Genomic DNA, 23,753 nt, shown 5'->3' with positions numbered 1-23,753 from the left:
CCTCTAGCATTCTAAATGCCTTGTATTTAAGAAGCTCATCTGTGTATTTGCCAGACTGCATCATTAACACTTGAAAAGCATTGAAACATTTTTTTAACCTTTTACACATTTATATGCATAGATATCTGTGCTGAGGTATATAGAGAAAAGGCGTGTGGCTTTGATAATGGTGCTCTATTTAATAAATGCCAAGGGCTATATGAGCTATGCACATTCTGCATTAGAGAGGAGCTGATAATTATAAAACAGGGAAAATCTAGTATGGAAATTATATCATTGTCTAAAAAAGGGTGGTTTTATCACCCCCTTGCTTTTTTTTTCCTATAAGTTTCTTTTGGGTGGAGGTTGTAATAATAAGGTATAGAGAATTACTATTATTGGCTGTAAAGAGGAATTAAGTGTTACTAGGATAATTGTCCCTAATTTTCCTGAGGGTAGACCTTCTTGTTGGAGCCACATACTTCTTATACCTAATTTGTAAAAAACATCAAATGCAAAATTATGCATGTCATTGGTGCCACCATCGCACACAGGTGTGTCACAGAGCCCTCCCCATTCAGATGTGGTCCTGCATTATAAGCAGTTTATACTGTACAGTGCGGTTTTTAGGCATTTCCTCAAATTTTTTTAAAAATTAAAAATTTTTGATTTTGGAGAAACAGGATTCACATGCATTTTAGCCTATAGTACACTAAAAATCTCATTAATTCAGGCCCTGGCCGGTTGGCTCAGTTGTAGAGCGTCGGCCTGGTGTGCAGAAGTCCCGGGTTCCATTCCCGGCCAGGGCACACAGGAGAAGCGCCCATCTGCTTCTCCAACCCTCCCCCTCTCCTTCCTCTCTGTTCTCGCTTCCCCTCCTGCAGCCGAGGCTCCATTGGAGCAAGGATGGCCCGGGCGCTGGGGATGGCTCTGTGGCCTCTGCCTCAGGTGCTAGAGTGGCTCTGGTCGCAACAGAGCGACGCCCCGGAGGGGCAGAGCATCGCCCCCTGGTGGGCAGAGCGTTGCCCCCTGGTGGGCGTGCCAGGTGGATCCCGGTGGGGCACATGTGGGAGTCTGTCTGACTGTCTCTCCCCGTTTCCAGCTTCAGAAAAAAAAAAAAAAAAGATATTAAAAAATCTCATTAATTCAAACTAATTATGGTGAAGATGTGTCTGAAGTGAATTAGTGAATATTCAGAATTTATTATATCCTGTTTCTCTTAAATTCACAAGTTACTGATGACTATGGTACTGTATTTGTCATAGAGATCTTCGTGATACCATGCTTTAGTTAGTATATGTGTTTAATATCAGAAACATTTTGCATGTATATAATTGTTTAGTTTACTTCTTTTTTTGAGGGGGAGGTGTAGAGTTTCTGTAAAAAACTATGTCCTTAATTAGGTTAAAGTGCCTGACTTTTGTTTATATAATAGTATTACTATTTGCTTAGTAAGCACTTTCTTGTGGGAGAGGGCAGGGAATTCAGTTTTAACTAAACAAAAGGATCCCAGATTTCAAATTGATGAAGTCCAAATAAATAACATGTCCCTTTACAAAGTTTTGTTATGTAGCTGTAGACTTCCAACTTAAGTAAAATTTTTAAACAAGTATAAAATATACTGCTCACAAAAATTAGAGAATATTTCAAAATGAGTATGAACCGATAAAATATCCTCTAATTTTTGTGAGCAGTATATATTTAAATATATAAGATGTTAACAATTTGAAGTGTTTTGTAAGCTATATTTTGCTTTATGCAGTTAAACTCGAGATTGGAAATCCCCTTTTATCAGTTAAGACTTCTAGATACTGGAGAACATGAAGAGGAACTGAGCAGAGCGAAAACATAATAGACAGCGAGGCTTGATTGACAAAGCTATAAACCATTAAACACATCTGACTTAGGGTGATGGGTATGCGACAGAATTGAATGACAAGATAACCTGGACATGTTTTCTTTGAATATATGTACCCTGATTTATTGATGTCACCCCATTAAAATTAATAAAAATGTATTTATTAAAAAAAAAGCAATATAACAAAAAACAACATTAAACATGGTATAACAAGGCTCTGAGAGATGCACAATATAGAACTATGAATTCTGTGAACTAAGGAATGTCAGTATAGCAAATTTATATTTACTGGGTTGTTTAAAATTTGCCCTTCAAATTGGCAGTATTTATTCATTTATTTGTTCATCGAATGATTTTTTTATTGAGTGCCATTTTATTGCCAGACATATGTAATGAATAAAAGAGCTTACAAAACATTCATAACTTTTTCTCTAATAACTCTTTTTTTTTTTTACAGCAACAGAGAGAGGGACAGATAGAGACAGACTAACAGGAAGGGAGAGAGATGAGAAGCATCAGTTCTTCACTGTGGCACCTTAGTTGCTCATTGATTGCTTTCTCATATGTGCCTTGATTTGGGGGTTCCAGCAGAGTGAGTGGCCCCTTGCTCAAGCCAGTGCCCTTGGACTCAAGCCACCAACCTTGGGCTTCAAACCAGTGACCATGGGGAGTCATGTTTATTATCCCACGCTTAAGCCAACGACCCCGCACTCAAGCTGGTGAGCCCATGTTCGAGCAGGATGAGCCCATGCTCAAGCCAGTAACCTCAGGGTTTCGAACCTGTGTCCTCCACATCCCAGTCCGAAGCTCTATCCACTGCGCCACTGCCTGGTCAGGCTCTAATAACTCTTTGTTGTACTCAACCTGAAGAGATCACTTAAAAGGGAATGTAAATATGTATGAACAGAGATTCATGTCATGGAATAATAAGAATCAACCTAAATCTCCAAGGGGAGCTGGCAAAATAACTGGTAGTCTCCTGATGGGATATTCATAGACTTGAGGAGTATTTACATGCACAAAATCTGATATCTATATGAGTATAATGGATGATATCAGCTGTTCAGGTCTGGAGAGGAATCTTGGGTTATGCTGTTGCCCAGTGACTGCTGTTGTGTGGCTTTTCCTTTGGGAGAGGAGACAGGAGCTGGGCATCTATTATTAACTGTTAACCCTGTGGTTCTTTTGCAGTCCAATAAAGTGCCGGTGGTTCAGCCATCCCATGCCGTTCATCCTCTCACGCCCCTCATCACGTACAGCGACGAGCACTTTTCTCCGGGATCACACCCGTCACACATCCCATCAGATGTCAACTCCAAACAAGGTGAGAGCGCTGCCCTGCCAGGTCTTCTCCGGTTCAGGAGGAGCCGGGTCTCGTCAGTCTGAGTGACTTTTCAGGTGTCTTTGCTCCATGTCACCGGGTGGATCAAAATATATTTGTAGGAGACAGAAGTAATTTATTTGATAGCAATGTCTTATAAACCCATAAGAATTTGTTGTTGCTTTTATTTTTCAGGATTTAAAAAACAACAACAACAAGAAAAACTTAGAAGGGTTATTTTCAAAGTGACAGCTCTGAAAATCTGAGATCCACAGTATAACCAATATGTTAAACAAATACACTAAAAATTCAACCCTCACTGCCCCCTGCAGTTAGTCATTTATGTTAGCATGTACTAGGTGTTGATGGCAGTGTTACAAGAAAAGTTAGAAAGGGGACAAAAATAGGAGATTTTTACTTTTAAATGTTATATTTTTGAGCCATCAGTGATTTCTTTGGTTTCTGTTATATTTCTGTTGGGGTCTATCCTCTTTTTATTATTTACCAACACCAACTTAGATATGAATAATAAAGTACAAAACCATAACATGAATCTTACTTGCTACTCTACATTATTACTAAGTTCCACTTCTATATCACTTAACAGAAAGACAGACAGCATGGAGATCTGAAAAATCACAGCACCCACGGGGGTGGGGTGATAGGCTGGAGGACACAGAGCTCAGGCGCTCCCAGCCTGCTAGTCTCATCTGCCCAGAGCAGGGGTCAGGAACCTTTTTGGCTGAGAGAGCCATGAACACCACATATTTTAAAATGTAATTCCATGAGAGCCATACAACGACCCGTGTATGTTATGCATTATCCAATAAAAATTTGGTGTAGTCCCGGAGGACAGCTGTTATTGGCTCCAGCCACCCACAACCATGAACATGAGTGGTAGGAAATGAATGGATTGTAATACATGAGAATGTTTTATATTTTTAATGTTACTATATTTTTTATTAAAGATTTGTCTGCGAGCCAGGTGCAGCCATCAAAAGAGCCACATCTGGCTCGCGAGCCATAGGTTCCTGACCCCTGGCCTAGAGCAAACTTTGAGGATGAATTTGTTCACGGGAGGGCCTGTGCTCTTCTTTCCACCTTGCACTTGGACCTCAACAGAATCTTCAGGAGTTCAAAATAAAAGATCCCATATACCTGAAACTAATATAATGTTGAATGTTAACTGTAACTGAAAGAGAGAGTTGAGCCATTAGTGATTTCTTTGGTTTCAGTTATATTTCTGAATAAATAAAAGATCTTATACAACCAAGTAAAGGCAGAGAATAGATACAGGTATAAAATTTGCCATCTTTGGCATTTCATACTTTTGTTCAGCCCTGTATTTTTTTTAAATTATATTTAAGTGAGAGGAGGGGAGATAGAGAGACAGACTCCCACATGTGCCCCAACCGGGATCACCTGGCAACCTTGTCTGGGGCCAATGCTTGAATCAACCAAGATATTTTTAGCACCTGAGGCTGACTTGTTGGGACTAACTGAGCTATCCTCAGTGCCCAGGGCAGAGGCTCAAACCAATTGAGCCACTGGCTGCAGGAAAGGAAGAGGGAAAGAAGGGGGAGGGAAGGGAGAGAGAAGCAGATGGTCGCTTCTCTTGTGTGCCCTGACTGGGAATCAAACCTGGGACGTCCATACACTGGCCAGCACTCTATCAACTGAGCCAGCCGCCAGCAGCCCTTTCTTTGATCTGTAGTGGATAACACAATTTATTAAGTTCTTAAAAAAGAAAGTGGAGTTCAGAGGCTGGGTGTTTTTTTCACCACTGTGAGCACTTACACATAACACCTTACATAACACCTTCATTTCCTCCCCTGGTTAAAATAGGCAGCTTATATGAGGACTTAGTTACTATTGGACTTTAACTTGAATGGAGCCCAGGCCTTTTCTTAGAGGAGATAACAATAAGCTGTGCAGAGGTTTCCAGGTTTGCCTCTGCTTTAGTCCTCATTTCCAGTCTTTTTCTACCTCCTTTTACCAAGGACCTCCAAAGAATAAGAAATAGTAAAGACAGGTCTGCAGATGGATGGCGAGAACAGGAACTAAGGCATTTTAGGAAGAAGGCCCAGTATGAGAGGGAAAATCAAGAGTGTGACTCTGGTCGTGGGGAGTTTGATGTATCTGAAGGAAGACAAATAGACAATTTAAACATCCCGGTCCCAGAGCAGGGTCTGAGCTGGAGATACACACCTGGGAACCTCAAAGATAGTCTAGGTGAGAGTTACAGGGAGGTGTAAAAACTCCAGCTATTAACAAAAAGCGTTCATTAAGTTTAACAGTTACATAGTGCTTCCTGTGTCCTAGGCCCTGTTCTCTGCACCTCAAAACGAACTTATTTAATAGAATAACATGTGTTGGTTTAGTAGTTACTTTTTTCTTTAAACTTAAAGTCTAGGACAGTTCACTTTTTTAAAAAGATGAGTTTATGACCAGTTACCAATTAATTTCTAGTTTATCTTCTGTTTCCATCACTTACTGCTACCCTACCTTGTTTTACCTTACTAATTGTAATTACAGCATTGCTTCTCAGACTTTTTTTTTAACAAACTGTGTAGAACTAGAGAAGGCCCAGTGGGCGTGACCGAAAGTTGTCTGCTTGCAGTTTCTTTGAAATCTTTATTTCATTCTAAAAATTTGTGTTGTTTTTGCATTCTATTTCATACACTCTCTCTGTTGCTTTTAATACACAGGTCGTCTTTTTAATTACCTTTTGTCCTGGATTTCATTTTGCTCATCACCATGTATCTCTGAGGATGTGTAAACTGGTTTGGAAAGGATGAATTTCCACAATTTTGAAATTATATTATTTCACTTGAGTACATTCATCACCAAAAAATAAGTTAAAAAGTGCACTGGGTTTTGTGCTTCTACCCCTTTTCCCTCCTGCTGTCTGCCTTTGGCTTTATCAACAGCACAGCCAGTTAGGGTATGGTAGTGAGGCCAGAGGTGCTGATTTCAGAGTTCCAAAGAGGCTGGTTAGCTTTATTTAAAAAAATAAATAAATAAAACAAAAAAGTGTCATATGCGTACTCTAATGCTAGATACAACCACCCACTAAATATAAACTGTTTGCCAGCAGAAGCTGTTCTCATTTGTAAGACAAGAACTGTAGATTAATTTCCCGTTAGGGAAGCACATTAGTTTCGGCCTTTGTCAGGGTGTTGGTATGTGAATGGGGGAGTGCTGTGTAGGTGTAGAGGAAGGAAAGGGAGATAATACCAATTACTTTGTTCTACTTATTATGCTGTATCAGGTAAAAATGTAATAAGGAAAGAGTTTACAAAATACTGGGTTTATATACCTATATATAAATCTTTGTACAGGCCGTCCCTGGGTTATTAATGAGGTAAGTTCTGTAGGTCTGTTCTTAAGTTGAATTTGTATGTTAGTTGGAACAGGTATATTTACCTATTAAATGCAACTTAGATGTTTGTCTTAACATAGTACTTATTTTTATCTTTCTGTGCATATAAATCCTTAAACATTTTCGAAGCTACAGAACCTATCTTGTTCACAACCCGAGGTTGTCTGTACTCTTTATTGTATCCTGATAAATAATAACAAAGACATATCACTTATACTGTGTCATGCACTTTTTTGTATTACATATATTAATGCATTTATTCTTCACAATAACCCATTTTGTTTTAATTCTGATTTTATACAATAACAAATAACTTCCTCAAGATACAGAGTTGAGTGGCAAAATTGACATTCCCATATAGTCTGACTCCAAACATCATTTTATCTATATTTATAAAAGTTACTTATAAAACCTTAAACGATTTAAGGCCATGCTATGTATAGCCTGCAGCACATAGCAGGTGTTCTGTATGTGTCCGTTAAATGAATGATGTAAAATGTGCTTTCAGTAGATAGCAGTTGGTGGAGAGTCATACACTTCTAGGAATCTTCGGAAATAGGATCTAAAAACAACAATAAAGGCCCCGGCCAGTTGTCTCGATGGGTAGAGCATCGGCCTGGTGTGCGGACGTCCCGAGTTTGATCCTGGTCAGGGCACACAAGAGAAGCTACCATCTGCTTCTCTTTCCCTCCCACTCCCCCTCTATCTTTCTTACTCTGGCACAGCCAGTGGCTCAACTGGTTGGAGTTGATGGGCCCCAGGCGCTGAGAATAACTAGGTTGATTTAAACATTGGCCCCTTGCGGGGTTGCCTGGTGCATCCTGGTTGAGGCGTATGCCAGAATCTGTCTATCTCCCCTCCTCTCACTTAAAAAAGAAAAGAAAGAAAAGCTATTTAAAAAACATCCATTTTCTGCTTATGTAGTGAACAAAGCCCCATCATGTACCTGTATGTACCTGCAAAATGCTTAGGAGTATTGATCCAGTCTGGGGAGTGGGTTCATTGAAACAGTTTTCCCCCATGTTCATCTGTACAGTCATTCAGAAGTATTTATTAAGAAGCTCCTGTGGAGACAACCATGGTTTGATACATTGATTGTTAAAATGTGGTTTCTTCTTTCCAAGCAGTATTTAAGCTCATTCAGGAAATCATTTGGGCAAACTAAATATAAAACAAAGTGAAGGACATCTTTAGTACCACATTAAAAATACAAATAAAATCTTGTAGATTTCAAAGAAGAAAGGTTTCTCTGAGCTTTAAAAGTTAGAAAGTATTTAATGGGAAAGAGGTATTTGAAATATGAATAGAATTTTATTTATTTTTTAATTTTCCCATTGAGAGAGAAACAAGTTGTTCCACACAGTTCTACCCATTGTTCTATTTTATTTTTAAAGATTTTATTTACTGGTTTTAGAGAGAGGGAGGAAAAGGGGGGAGGAGTGGAACGCTTCAGCTCGTAGTAGTTGCTTCTTGCATGTGCCTTGACCAGACAAGCTCGGGTTTTGAACTGATGATCTCAGTCTTCCAGGTCGACGCTTTATCCACTGTGTCATCACAGGTCGGGCCAGTTCCATTTTAGTCATGCACTCATTGTTTGCTTCGTGTGCGTGCCCTGACCAGGGATCCAACCAGCAACGTTGGCATGCCGGGACAATATCCACTGGGCCACCTGGCCGTGGCATGGGTAGAATTTTAATAGAAACAGTCAAATTAAATGACTAGCATAGGAAGTAGCATGTAGCAGGTGCTAAGTAAATGTTAGTTTTATCCTTCCTTCTTCTGAGCAGTGAAACCAAATCCACCTAGTTTGTATACTGTGCTCTGCCGAATCACTCCTACACAGAATCACTGATGTGTGTGTTCTGAGCACATTCAGAGCATGGACCTGCATGGGGAGCAAAGTTCTAAGCTTGTCTGCTGAGAGACATGTGATGGAAGGAAGTTACTTCTCTGTGTCCCAGTGGTAAGCGCCCAGGACAAAACATATCTTGTCTGTAGCCGAACAGTCACTCATTTCTCTGACAAAGGGGTTTAAGTGGACAATTCAGGTAGTCTCTCACCTCAGACTGTGATTTTCGGGTTTATATTTTCACAGAGTTCCCAAAGTTCTCATTTGGTCTGGTTTTTCTTTTAAAAACTGAGCAAATCCCCCTTGGACCCTGAGGTTTGGGGGGTACATGGATCTCAGGTGAGGATGGTAGGCAATTAGAGAAGCTCCCCAGTGATTCTTTTTTTTTCTTTTTGGTATTTTTTCGAAGCTGGAAATGGGGAGAGACAGTCAGACAGACTCCCGCATGCACCCGACCGGGATCCACCTGGCACGCCCACCAGGGGCGACGCTCTGCCCACCAGGGGGCGATGCTCTGTCCCTCCGAGGGGTCGCTCTGCCACGACCAGAGCCACTCTAGCGCCTGGGGCAGAGGCCAAGGAGCAATCCCCAGCGCCCGGGCCATCTTTGCTCCAATGGAGCCTCGGCTGCAGGAGGGGAAGAGAGAGACAGAGAGGAAGGGGTGGAGAAGCAAACGGGCGCTTCTCCTGTGTGCCCTGGCCGGGAATCGATCCCGGGTCCCCCGCACGCCAGGGCGACGCTCTACCGCTGAGCCAACCGGCCAGGGCCTCCCCAGTGGTTCTGATGTTGTTGATCACCACTGTCAGCTCCCTTAGGGTCACTCCTGCTGCTCAAACCTCCCAAGACCCAAGAAAAAAAATCCAGAGTATGAAATTTGGGGTCTATTGTGACAAAAGAAGGTACATCTAGCCAAAAAAAAAAAAAAAAGGAGACTTGAAAAGTCTTTTAAAAACAGCAAAACATGGTCTGACCTGTGGTGGCACAGTGGATGTAGCATCGACCTGGAACGCAGAGGTCTCCGGTTCAAAACCCTGGGCTTGCTCTTCCCCCTTCTCTCTCTCTCTCCTTTCTAAAATGAATTTTTAAAAAGTTAAAAATCTAAAACAAAAAAACCAGCAAAACATGAGATGATCATGTAAAAACATGTAAGCTCTCTATTGAGGGAAGAAATTAATGACCTTTCTCTGTCATACCTACTTTTACAAGAATTGAGAAATAGTTCATCCTTAACTTCAAAGTCAAATTGACGTCAGCTTTGAGGGAAACACTTTATTTTTAAAATTTATTGATTGATTTTAGAGAGTGAGAGAAACATCGATTTGTTGTTGCACTTATTTATGCATTCATTGGTTAATTGTTGTATGTGCCCTGACTGGGGGTCAAACCTGCAACTTTGGCATATCTGGGTGATGCTCTAACCAACGGTGCTATACCACCAGAGCCGAAGACAACACTTCTTAAGTGATTTCCATGTGTTTAAGGCCTTCAGTGTTTTTTAAGATTCAAATGAAACACATAATTAATTTAAACAGTAAAGAAGCAGAACACATAAAAAGCATCTTCCATGTGCTCACCCAGTTCCACATACTGTCCAGTCAATATGTTTTTACCACTGAATGCATCTCTAAGTCTTCAACCTGAAAATGTGTGTTTATATTTGGGAATGACCTTGTAAAGTCAAACTGGCTGTATAATATAAGAAAACAGTTGTGACCTTTTTTATTCAGAATCACTTTCCCCAAATACATTGAATCTGAGTTTTAATATTTTATATTTTTATGTATATGTCTTACCCCTTCTTTACTGTATCCAAGGTAAATTATAAACAAAGAGATGTCATTTGGGACTAGGATTAGGTATAATTGTTAGATGGTTTTTACAGTTATACAACAGTGTACTCCAGGGAGTGTGAGCTCAAGAAACAATTTGGTGGCACTGTCATTTTCTGTGGAATACAACTAATCCAGAACAGCTTGACCTTGGAGCCCAGAGGACTCAACTTGATGAAGAGCTTAGTTGGAGCTGAAGTGGCAGAGACCAGATGAATCATATCAAGTGTGACCATTATGGGGCTGAAGATGATTCCTAATTAATCTTTGATTCTCTGAGGTATCACATTTTCCAAATCTATGTGTTCATACGGGAGCCAATTGAATTGTGGAAGTGGTAATTTACCTAATCATTGAGCATGGCAGACCATCTACTTATGAAGGGCTCTCTTTTTCCATTAGAATTGTCTATCATTTTCTTAAAGTGAAATAATGTGGGCAAACTAAATAATTTAAAAGTTTTTTTAATGACTTTTATTAGCGGTATATTTACTCTTTCAGGAATTCCTCAAGATGTACTGTTTTCTCAGATGTTGAAATCTTGAGAAAAGATACCAAACTGGCTTCTGTTAAATGGATCTGACAGATGTTTCATTCTAGACCTTAAGAAGTAATGGCATAAAGCATATCATTGCCTTTTGATTGCTGTAAGAGGCAAATGTCCTATGAATCTGAACTCTCGGCCTCTCCGTTCTCTTTAATAGGCATGTCCAGACATCCTCCCGCTCCTGAGATCCCTACCTTTTACCCGCTGTCTCCGGGTGGCGTTGGACAGATTACGCCACCTCTTGGCTGGTAAGATCCTTCCTGCAAACTTCAGCCAGGCATTGGAACACGTTCTACTTCCCATTCATGGAAATTAGCTTTATGAATGATAACACTTGTGGATAGGGGAAATTTTACATCAACAAGCAAGGTGCTAACTTTATTTGATTTCAATTTAAAGGATTAAAAAACATAAAAACTTTGAAATGGATTGAATTCGTTTGCTTATATCTGTAGAAAATGACTGTAGCATTTGCTTTGAAGCTTACAATTTTATGGATTCAATTTGTGGCTTTGTGCATTTGCTATGCCTGTACAAAGTGCTCAGTGTGATTTTTATTTTTTATATTAAAATTTATATTTTTTAAAGAAACTTAGACACATTGAATACCTATATCCTATCTTTGCTTATGAATGGCAAGTAAGGTAAATGACAAATAGAAATGGAAAAATACAGAAGCATTTTTTTGAATTTTCATAAAACAAGCTCCAGTTTGAGTTTAGGGAAGTAAAAAACTAATATTTGGGCTTCACCCCCTCCTCCCCCACAGAATCAAAGTTTTCTAAATTGTAAAGGTAAAGGAAAGGAAATATATCTTAGGAAGAGTCATTTCATATAATGTTGCCTGTTTTGATCATTTTATGAGCACACGACTTCCCCGCTACCACTCCTGTCCCTTCTCCATTCCTGCCCTTCCCACAGCTCACCATGGAAACGGTGCTCCAGTTTGGCAAACGGGCTTCTCCTTTCCTTAGCTGGCTCTCCGCCCTCCAGCCCCAGGTCGCTGCCCCACCTCCCCACTTGACAGCCTTGCATAGCTCTCCTTCAGCCGGAAGGGGTCATCCTGCCATGGAAATTTCAACCCACTCTCTTCACTATTAGATCTCTCAGCCAATAGCTGTTTGAATTTAATTGATTATGTGTGCATGTTCAATCTCACACCAGCTGTTCTGTCTGAACTGAACTACTTAGGGACAGTAGTCCTGTGCTGAGTGTGTCAGTGGCAGCTGACAATGAGGACGGTGTAAATAAAAAATGTGCAATGTGGGGAAACAGGGAGAGGTGGGCTTCTCAGGGTGGAGAGAAAAGAATTGGTCTTTTATTTCTTGACTCTAACATGGGAACATGTGGTGAGAGGGGAGTGTTTTTAAAATATTTGTTAATTTTTATATACATATGAATTTGTTTTCTTCTTTTTCTTGAAATTCTCAAAGATTGTCATAAAGAATCTACTAACCTCTGAAAGAAATAGTTCACCATTCTCAGGGTTCCATTATAGTTAATAAAAATTTGTTACATGTCTACTTTGTTCAAAGTATTAATGGAGTTGAAGGGATAAAAAACGGGTAATTCATGTACTGGTTTGTTTTTAAAGTTGGGGGTGGGAGATTTTCTTCAAGGCAAAAGATGCTTTGATTGGGTGGAGAGAAAGGAAGGGAAGCAATTGTATAACTGTGGTCTGTAATATCCCCAAAGTCCTACCTGAATACCTCCCTCTTCTCCCCTCATCAAACTCTTACTGCTGGTTGGTAACTCGTGTTTTGTCATTGATGGGTTCCTTTCTTCTGTGACCTCAGGCAAGGTCAGCCTGTATATCCCATCACGGGAGGATTCAGGCAACCCTACCCATCCTCACTGTCAGTCGACACTTCCATGTCCAGGTAGGTAGAGGTGGAAACTGGGCGCCCCAGGACAAGCTGCTCTTCCTGCGCTTGCATCTTGTGCGCCTCTGCTTGCCTCTCAGTTGGCTAGGAGGGTGCGTCGCTCAGCCACGTCTGTCTGTGCAGTGTGCCTGGCTCCCACACTAGGTGTCATAGAGATTCCTGGGTAGGAGCCGTACTCTGCGCCCCAACAGCAAGCACCAGCCACACCCGCTGGGGGGACGGACTTGGCCACACGGGAAACTGTGCCTCAGAAGACTTCACTGCTGCCTGGCTGCAGGATGTGAAATGTCCTGAAAGTGGACATCATAAGAGCTTGATTTATTCAAAATTCGTATTCTGAGAGTATAGTAAGGGGGAAGATAAAGACTGGTTTGGTCTGAGTTCTGTCATCTACTTTCTTTAAGGAAAGGTATATCTGTTTAATGTGACAGTGTTTGAAAATGCCCAGAGAGTCTAGAGCCTTCCAGGAGAGAAGAAGAGAAAGGCCGCGAGAAGAGAAAAGAATGGTGCTTACAGGCCATCAGGCCTTGCAGGGTGTGTGTCCTAGTGTGTGAATCAGGCCCTGTAGGGACACAGTAGCGCCAGCGAAGCTCTGTGAGGTCTGCCGCCACACTGCTCTGTGTAATGCTTTGCTTCTGGAAAGGACGGCTTCTGTGCCCTGTGCTTGACGCGCACACATTCGTGGTGTATCATCTGTGTGTTCCGTGTTGCTTCTCCGAGGAGCTAGCGTTTTTGTGCCGGAAGTCACTTTTGGGTTATTAACAGATCATGAATCTTTGCATTTTATATAGATATGAAATTCACAATCTCTGTGCTGAATTTCAGCTTTTTGAAAAAACATTTTTTCAGCAGATTGTAAATCTAGCTAGTTGGAAGGGGATGAAATTAATAACCTTCTCCCAAAATATATTTTTACACTTTTTTAGCCTTGTAAGAACTATGTGATGACAGGAGTTTCTCCCAGGCATCATGTTTTTTTGCAAATGGTGCATTTAGCAAAGCATTATTGTTTGATCAAATGTTTTTGTATTTTTGGCATGCCACCTTAATTTTAAAAAACTTGTTTCTGAAATGTCACATATCCGAGTTCCTTCTTTCCTCCCTAGATGAAGGAATAAGTTGTGCAGGCTGGGATGAAAGACCTGAGAATGTTGTTCTTGCTGAATTAAATGTTTACTTTAAAATAGTTTGAAAAGCAAAGATTTCTAAAGCATACCCAAATTTATCCAAAGCGCTTGTTGAAAGTAATCTTTATTTATTTTATTTTTCTTGCATGGCAGTTTCCCTCCTTTGTGTTGGATGGTGGTGGATATTTTAAGATATTTTTTTATGCTCTGCAAGCATCCTCGGGGAAAAGGCTTTGTTTAGTGTGTGTAGTTTTTACCTTGATGTAGAACTGGATGTTTCTTCCCTTTGATTAAACCCTTCCCTTAATTTTGTTATCAGTTTTCCATAAGGCTGGATCTCTCAAACATTCCTTCTGTGTGGAAAATTACTCTGGATGATGTTGAGGGCGACCTTATTAAAATGGGGACTGAAAAATATCTTTCTGTCCCTTATTTCCCAAATTGTTCTCTCCTAATCTTATATTGTTGAAGAAGCCAACAATATAAGGTGGCTTTTCATGTGAAGTTTTGAGTGAGAATATAGGCAAAGGTTTCTAAATGTGATTCCTTTAGCTTTTATTTAAAAATCTTTGGAAAGCTAAATCTTTATTCAAGTGTTGTATTTCCAAAATAATTGTTCCTTATTGAAATTATTTGAAAACTGCTTTGCAAGAACAGTAGCTCGGTTCTTTTTAAGACCTAGAGCCTTCCCAGGAAAAATGCCAGATTCTACTCACATTAGTTTGGGAGGGAAAAGCTGTTATACAGGGAATAATTATAAATATTTTCCACCTGAATACAGAAAGGAAAGAAATGATGAGCCCACTCTGATTTGTGGTCACCAGTCCTGTGCATCACTGCCAATAGCAGTTAGTGGAGTGTTTCAGAATTCCATCAAGCTTGTGCTACAACAGCCACTAGTATACGTTGTTTATTCTCTCTTTTTCTTTTAGGTTTTCCCATCACATGATTCCTGGTCCTCCTGGTCCCCACACAACTGGCATCCCTCATCCAGCTATTGTAACGCCTCAGGTCAAACAGGAACACCCGCACACTGACAGTGACCTGATGCACGTGTAAGTATGCATCCGGCCTCACCTGTGAATGCGATTTAAGCACAGTTTCTTCTTCACTGTTGTTAAACCTTCCCCCTCTCTTTAATATGGAAATCTGTGGAGCTCTGCTTTGGAACCTCTGTCCCTGAGCACTTTTAATGGGCTTGATTCTCACTGCCAGCTGACTGTGATTATGAGATTGGAAAGGCGCGCACACCTCCGAAGATCAAGGGGACTCACCAAACTGGAGCAATCTTCAGAGCACAGGCATTAAATAATCTTGAGCTGTGTAGCCAGTTACTACCAGATTTCAGTTAGGTCTGATTGCTGGGCAGCCCCTGGCGGTGCCCGAAATGGATGGGAGAGTTCAGTGCATGCCCAGGGTGCAGTTTCCCTGTTTCGAGGTTTTAAAGGCACAAAAGTCAAGGGAAGGGGACAAACCAAGCCCAGGGTTGTTACAGGCTGTGACCCTGAAGATAGTGGGAATTGAGTTTCTTGATGGAGGGTTTGCAGACCGGGATGGGAGGAAGGGTTGGCAGGAAGCCCAAGACAGTCCGTAAACCCCCTGCAAGTGTAGGCAGAGCCAGCACGCATCTGGGAGAGGCTGCAGTTTCATGAGCTGCTCAGAGTGGCCCTTGATCATCCCCCCAAAAGTTACCAACCTCACTTTTGGAAGAGGAATGACCATCTATACCAATAGGTTCAGCTTTTCCTGAGGTGACCAAGGAGTTCAGCCTCAGGGCCCTAAATAAAGCAGCTTTATAGACCCATCTCCATTTTACATTAAAAACTTCTGTAGATCTAGCTGAGCAACCTCATGCCAAAGGATAGTCACTCACAAAGAGCTGCTCTTCTAAACTGAAGGTGTTCAGGACTGTGGAGAGCCTGCCTGGGGCTGCCCCAGCCTGGTTTGCCTGGTGATGTAAACAGATGCTCTGCTTTTCTCCTCCCATCTCTTCCTCGCTCTGCCCACCCTGCCCCACACCACCACGTCCACCTTTTAGGAAGCCTCAGCATGAACAGAGAAAGGAGCAGGAGCCAAAAAGACCTCACATTAAGAAGCCTCTGAATGCTTTTATGTTATACATGAAAGAAATGAGAGCAAATGTTGTGGCCGAGTGTACTCTGAAAGAAAGTGCAGCTATCAACCAGATTCTAGGCAGAAGGGTAAGTGTGGGATGTAAATAAATGTATGGGACCTGTGGAACTGCTTTGTTAAAACTGCCCAAATGTACTTGCTTATTGGCTGGTCATAGAGCGCATTTGTGTAATCACTACCTGCTAGGAAGTAACAGAGAAGATACAGTGATGAACTTTTGGAGGCTTAAGTGTTATAATGCATTGCAAACAATTTCAGTTGTACCTGGCACATTGAAAACTTCCTGTAAAAGGCAACTGTTTTTCCTGTTATTCTTTAAGTATTTATTGTCTCATGTGCCAGGTGCTGCAGTTAGGCAATTATATAGATAATAATTGCTGAATAAAAAACAAATGTCACTGTCTTCGTGAAGTTTAAAGTTTTGTGACAGGATACAGAATATTAGGTAAATAATTACCTGATAAATATATAATTAAAATTGTGATAAGTACTGAGAATATAAAGAACAAGATTCTATAAGAAAGAGTAACAGGAGAGTAGGGAGATTCCTCTCAGAGAAAATAGTAGTTAAGCTGAGACCTGAGGGATGAGTGGGGGTAACCAAGTGACCAGGTGGGAGAGGTGGGCGCTGCGCTGCGCAGGTGGAGCAGCATGTGTGCGTGTGCTCTGGGGTCTCAAGCAGGGGAGCACTGAGCCCATGTAGGGCGCCACAGAAAGGCTGTGGACAGACGACTAGCTGCCCTTCTGTCCTGGTAAGTGGTGGCTGTGTTCTCCCAGATAGAAGCAGATCTGTGCTACTCAGAACCTTTCAGTGGAAGAATTTATGTGGGCCAGAGAAATCTTTATTTTAGAAAAGATCACTCTTATTCTTCAAGTGTACATGAGCGAGGTTACTGGGTTGTTCCTATTCTTTCCATCCCTTTTGTCGCCCATGCTCAGATATTTTTTTTTAAACACATGACATGTACCAGGTATGAGGCTCCAACTAGCACAGACATTAAGATTTTTTTTTTTAATCAGTTAGAAGGTGACGGAAGACAATTGGACTTTGGGTGATGAGAATGCAGCATAATCAAATGTCAAAATAACGCAGAGATTTTTTTCTGAACCAGTGTACCCTGATGTATCAATGTCACCCCATTAAAATTAAAAAAATAAAAAATAAAACATCGTTCAGACTTTAAAAAAAATTTTTTTTTTTAAATCCAACCACCAGTGAAAATTACTTTTCAGGTATTTTTCTCAGGATTGAAATATTTTTAAGTTAGGTATCAGAAGAGTAGCTGGAAAAAAATTGAATTTTTAATTTAGGTCACATTTTCTCTGTAGTTACAGTATAATTTTAGAAATGCTCCATCATAGTTGTTGATGCTGTTCATAAATGTGTGGTAGCCTCTTAATTATGCAGGTCTGTATTAGTTTTTTGCAACCTCTCTCAAGAAATTCATGATTTGCAAATAAACATTCATGGATGGGGGTCTAACAAACCTTTGTGAAACTTAGAAGACTGTGTATTAGCTGCTATTCATGATCATTTTTACCAGGTTGGATTATAACCATTTTATATTTCAGCATTCATAAGAGAAAGCATTCAGGGGATTTCAGACAGAAGGAAGCAGGCTTTCTTGCATTATTGATTCCTGTTGGATAGCAAAAAATGCAGCTATTTCCAATTTGCAAGATACCAGGGTTTCAAGGTTAGGGAGTGGTGACAGATTATAGCTTTTTGGTGCCCTCCGTACAATACTTTATCTCCCTGTGGATTCTTAAACACTTAATAACAGTAATTACAATGATTTCCCAAGCCAGATCATAGCACATGAGTGACTCCCATCATCTTTGAAGAACTCTGCCTTAACAGCTTAAAGCCTGATGACCATTTCCCCTGACCCTTTAAAAGGAAGGTATCAGCGGAAAAGAAGAGTTGATGCTCTTATATAGCTTGTATAAAACTTAGCTTTTTCTCCCCTTTTTTTGAGTTCAAGGTCCCCTGTCCCTCCAGCAGGAATTCTTTCCCTCAAGAGAGTAAGGATATAATATGGAGGTATGCTTCCTATTTTTTAATGCACATTTCCCACAATTGCTACTTTCTCAGCTCCCTTAACAATCCCCAGATCAGAGCATGTGTCCTAAGGGATGGTTCTCATTTGGGGTCTCTCTCTGTCTTTGATTTGGACACCTGTTTCTATTTATAGGTCTCTGAGATCTTTGATTAAGATCAGGTTTTCTATCCTTTCATAACTCCCCTCTGGCAGAGGAGTCTTTGCTAGTTCTTTAAAGTTCCTGGCTTTAAAATCATGAAGTTTTACACTGGAATAATTACAGTTTTTGAAAGTGGAACTTAAAGCTATCCCTGAACATTTTATCTTTTGATTTTTATGCATCTTTACTGTATCTCAAAAATAGAAATGTTCATTTACACGAATTAATCAGTTTTCTTCATATTACAAATAATAACACAAATTTTATTTTAAGATAAGCTTTTTAGAAAGACCTTCCAGGCTATTAAAAGGAAGTCTGTTTATTGCAAATATATTGTCAGGATTTTAAAATCTTGGAACTGTATAAATTTCTTAAAATTAAGTGGACATTTTCTCAACAACTTGGTGAAATCTTGACAATGAAATTTAATGTAAAAAAAACTCCTAATTTTTCAATAATCAAAGGCAATAGAAAAGCATTTTTAGTCAGTTATGTTTCAGAAATTTCTGTAAAAAGACTTTCAGTTTGTAGGAGACTTAATTTTTGTTTCAGTGCAAAATTTTAATACCATTGTTTGATGACATACTATTGTACTCTGATAAATGATCTTTTTTTGTTAATAGATTTTGTGCATTAGAAATATCAGGAAACTAAAAGCAATTGAGAATGCAAATAAATAGTGTGTGGCGTAATTTTTCTCTGGGTACTTTGGTCAGTTTTGTTAGCTTGAGTCTTTTTGTTAACCTAAGTTTTCTGTTTTTACTGAAAAATGTCTGATTGTGTTTGGGTAGAAGACCCAACTTCCTAAACTTTGAGAGATAAGTTTTATAAAACTTATTTCAGATTGCCTTAGCAAATTATAAAACCATCATAAATTAAATAAAATTATATTGATATATTGTGGTAGCTTAAGAGAGCTATTACTTGTCAGGTGAGTAAACAGATTTACAGAGTAAGACTCCTTTTGTAACTATTTCCTTTTTGTCTCCTTTTTTGTTTCTTTCTGGTAACATTCTGCCTCTTGCCAGTCACATTTACTTAGACCATAACTGTGTAAATATTAATGATCAGTCTTTTCTCAAAAAACAACACTCCCGTCTGACCCCTTCCGCTGTGCTCAGTTTGTGTGAAGGTCTGAGCACCAGCCAGTGCTGCGGGTTTAGGAAAGCTCTCCTTGCTAGAGGAAGCGAGACCTTCCTTGCCTAGTTTAGACTTCCACAGCTGACCCAGACGTGCTTCTTCCCAGCCTCCTAGGCTGTGTTTCTTGCACTAGTACAAAGAGCTCAGGTAGCTTCTTCAGATATTTTCTTTTTTTCTCTTCTACTTCCCTCTTTCTTTTTTAACCCTTTGAGTAGTGAGTTTTTTTCATGCTCACTGACCCCCAGGAGTGAGCTTTTTTTCAAAAAATGAAATTAGTTCCAGTTCCAGTTTTATTAACTTAAAATCATGTTTGTTTGATAGCCAATTTATGGAAACAAGAACATACATTTGCCTTTTTAAAATGTTGCCTTACACATGTATGATTGTATTCTGGATGGTCAGGAGGCATGAGGACATACATGAACATTCATACTACTCAAAGGGTTAAGAAAAGCATATTACAAAGCATCATCCCAATATACCAAAGTGGCAGGTTCTATCCCTGGTCAGAGTACATAGAAAAATCACCCAATGAGCCTGGCGGTGGTAGCGCAGTGGATAGAGCGTTGACCTAGGGCGCTGAGGTCCAGATTCAAAACCCCAAGGTCGCTGGCTTGAGCACAGAGTCATCTGGCTTGAGTGCAGGATCGCCTACTTGAGCATGGGTTCATCAACGTGATCCCATGGTCACTGGCTTGAGCCCAAAGGTTGCTGGCTTAGGCCCAAGGTTGCTGGCTTGAGCAAGAGGTCACTGGCTCAGCTGGAGCCCCCCAGTCAAGGCACATATGAGAAAGCAATCATTGAACAACTAAGGTGCTGCAACTACAAATTGATGCCTCTCATCTCTTCCCCCACCCCCCAAAAAATAATAATAATGAAGAGTCAACCAATGAATGCATGAATGAATGGAACAATAAATCAATGTTTCTCTTTTTCTCTCAAAAAATTAATAAATAAAAATTAAAAAAGAAGAAAAACATATTACCTGATTTAGGTTCAAGCCAAGTCCTGTGTGTCTTACTTCATAACTTGACACTCTACACTTCTACAGCAATTAAAAATTAAATCATCTACCCTGTCCAACACAGAGGCCTGGCTTTTAAGGTGCTTTCAAAGGAAATGGAATCAGTTGACCTGCTGGAGGCAGGAGAGGTGAGGCAGAAGGTGCTTTGGTGCTCTTCCGAGGGCGAGATGGGGCTCTCCTGACACACAAGATCACCGGGTTTGTTTCCAGAGGCAAGCTTCCTAGCTGTAGTCAGGGGCAAGTCCCTGTGCTAAGGACCTGGATCATCCACTCCTCCTGGAGACTTCCTCATCAGCCTCTCTTCCCTCCTCCTTCCTTTGCCCATCCCAGACACACCTTTCTTTTCCTTTTTCTCATTTCATCATTTTAAAAAACAGGAACAGGGAAACTAGCCTAGCCTTGAATGAAAGGAGTGAAACGGGAAGCTCCACAGCCCAGGGCTGGGGAGAGCAGAGTTGGGAGGCCCAGGCTGGTTCAGAGCATGCGCGCGCGCGCGCGCGCGTGTGTGTGTGTGTGTGTGTGTGTGTGTGTGTCCACGTGGATGTGCACATGCGTGGGGTGGCTTACATCTCTTGCAGCCACTGTCACTGTGCCATCACCTTTGACCAATGGGTCCCTCAAAGCTCAGCCAGTTCTGGAACTGCTGACAGGTCTGGGCACTTTCTCTACTTCTGAGGAAGTAGGGAAAATATTTGAAATTGCCAGCGGGGAGTTTGGGGCAACTGTGTGCATACATACACAAAACAGTGTGCAAATATACTGTATTTCCCCATGTATAAGACACTCCCATGTATAAGACACACCTTAATTTTGGGGCCCGAAGTTTGAAAAAGAACGTATTACATAAAGTGATTGAACCCACATCTTATTTATCTACAACAACGAGCACAAAACCAAATGCGAAAAAGCGGGAAATACAAGTTAAAAAAACTACAACCACTGTATAAGATGCACCAAGTTTTTAGACCCCCAGAATTTTTTTAAATGTGCGTCTTATACATGGAGAAATACGGTAAGCTGCTTTAAATTCTCAATTGCCTACATAAGCTATTTGGCTATATATGATACATATCAGAGATGTAAAAGGGAAATGGAAAGTTTGCGAGATATCAGCCACTGTATTCTTCAAAGTAGATACTACAGCCTCAAATTCTATAGATGGCAACGCGAACTTACCTACCTAGTGTTCCTTGCTTTCCATCAGAAGGAAGCAAAAAACTAACTGTAAAGTGTGTGTGTGTGTGTTTGTACAAAGTTAGTGTTCTCCCTGTACAACAATTTGCGTGTATACACTGAGCAGAGGGTGAAGAGACAGACTTTTGATGTCTTGCTTTATAGACCGGGTTCTGTGATGAAGGTTTCAGGCTCTTCCTATGACAGTGGGAGAGTGTCCATGTGAAGTGAGGATGTATCTGGAGAAAAGACATCTGGAAATTATCACACTTTGCATAAATAAGCGGTACTTAGGCTCAGATATCAGAATATGCTGCAAATTATGAAAAGGACTAAATTGGGCGTTGAGGTTCAGCAGTGAAAGCTCTTTTTCATTTATACCGGGAAAGAGAAAGGGTGGATGACAGATCATTTTACTTCAGAAACTTTGATTGACTTTGAAGTGTTTCATGTGATATCAGAGAACAGACTAGAGAAACCAAAGTTTGAGTTTCTCTCCGGCCACCAGACTCCAACTGGACCACTGCAGCACGTGGTCTTCTGCCATTTAAAAATACATAGATCAATGTGTCAATGCTTAATATTTCCATTCTTCAGCGTTTAAAGCATGAAATATATATTACTGTTTCTATTTTGCTTACTTTTACTTTATCCCCCCCCCCCCTTTTTGTTTTAGTGGCATGCCCTCTCCCGTGAAGAGCAGGCTAAATATTATGAATTAGCACGGAAGGAAAGACAGCTACATATGCAGCTTTATCCAGGCTGGTCTGCGAGAGACAATTATGTAAGGCTCCCGAGCGTGCGACGGCTCTCACCTTCACCCACTCTTTCTGTGACTTGCATGACGGAAGTGTGTTTTATAGTGCATCTAATGCTGGTACTAGGGCCTGTTTTTGGAAGTTAATGGACTTTTCTAATAAAGATTTTAGGAATATATCACATTTTGAAATCTTTGAGCTATCATAATGATTTTTGGCTGTAAGTATGAATTGAATTATTTTTAAGTGAAACTTTCTAAGTAAAAACAAAACAAAACTCGTGTTTACTTTCAAACAAAACCAAAAAAACACCTTATCATTAAAATGGTGAAAAAGAATTATTTAAGCCTATAAATTCATCATATAAAGGCGACATTAGTAATACCTACATAGTAACATTACCTTCCACTATTTTTCCTGTGTATATGTTTTTATTTTTTGCTTGGATATGAGTGTGTGTATGTACGTACATACACTTTTGTATCATGCTTCTTGCTCATATATAAGCATTTTTTTTTTATTACGGTGCAGTGTTACTATATACCAATCTAATGGCTATACAGTATTTAATTGAGTAAATGTCATAACTAACCATTTTTCCTACTTTTAGCCATTTAAGTTGCTTTCTATTTTTTTTTAAAACAATTGGAAATAATCCTGCAGTGAACATATTTGGGCATAACAGTTTTCTGTGTTTAGGACTGGTATTTCTATAGAATAGATTTGCAGTAGTTGAATTGTTGAGTTAAAAATACGTATTTTAAAGGCTCTTGATATAGATTGTCAAATTGCTTTCTAAAAGGATTATATTACTTTGCAATTTTTGTAAACAATAATGTATATTCAAGTGATTGTTTTGCAACCGACTAGCACTGGGAAAAATTTTTGTTTGTTTCACGTTAATGTACTTTGATGTCTATTATGTATTTATATTTTTAAAGTTGTACTAACTTTATTGACAAAAATATACTGCCATTTATGTTACTACTTTAGAGTTTGAACATCTTACGCATGTCTTAATACAGCACAGAATATGTCTATAAAAGTGTATTATACATGCTAATTGATAGAGGGGAACAACTATGATTACTTAACCTCTTAATATAAAAAGTTAAAGGTCATTTTCATTTTTCATATGAAACTAGCATTCAAAATGAAATGCCAGTTAAGATTGTCCCTTTTAAAAAGGCGAGGGTGACACCATTAATCAATATGTAATTTAACATGTGGCCACTGCTGTAGATGGTCCTATGGACTACATGTCTGAAGTCATATGTCCCACATAATGAGATGCCAGGACTTTTGGAATATATTGGTTTCTGGTAACGTGCTCCAAAGAAAAAGTCACTACTGGTCAGGATTTGGAGTTTAAACATTGGATACAACCATGACATAGGCAATGAGAGTCCTACTGTTTGTTACTTACAAATGGTAGCCCATCACCTCCCCTGGGTTGTTGTTTTAATAACTACCATCTGCCAGCAATTGTCAAGAACTGTTTAAATGCTTTGTGTTATTTTTTTCCTCTTATTTTTTAATCCTTATAAT

At 40.0% G+C, this 23,753-nt stretch overlaps 1 protein-coding gene across 6 annotated transcripts in view; it reads left to right on the top strand.

Annotated features, from left to right (window-relative positions):
* LEF1 (lymphoid enhancer binding factor 1) overlaps positions 1-23,753 on the top strand; it is a 123,135-nt gene that overhangs the window by 81,883 nt on the left and 17,499 nt on the right. For 4 of the 6 annotated variants that reach the window (XM_066385598.1, XM_066385599.1, XM_066385602.1 and 1 more), the window contains exons 4-9: positions 3,029-3,161; positions 10,923-11,013; positions 12,562-12,645; positions 14,708-14,830; positions 15,814-15,976; positions 22,124-22,231. In XM_066385598.1, coding sequence (XP_066241695.1) covers positions 3,029-3,161; positions 10,923-11,013; positions 12,562-12,645; positions 14,708-14,830; positions 15,814-15,976; positions 22,124-22,231 — 702 coding nt within the window. The remainder of the gene's footprint in view (positions 1-3,028; positions 3,162-10,922; positions 11,014-12,561; positions 12,646-14,707; positions 14,831-15,813; positions 15,977-22,123; positions 22,232-23,753) is intronic. The other 2 variants (XM_066385600.1, XM_066385601.1) reach the window with 1 other exon arrangement.

This window comes from Saccopteryx leptura, chromosome 5, assembly GCF_036850995.1.
Source record: "Saccopteryx leptura isolate mSacLep1 chromosome 5, mSacLep1_pri_phased_curated, whole genome shotgun sequence".
Classification (NCBI taxonomy): Eukaryota; Metazoa; Chordata; class Mammalia; order Chiroptera; family Emballonuridae; genus Saccopteryx; species Saccopteryx leptura.
This window is presented reverse-complemented; position numbering and strand designations above follow the sequence as displayed.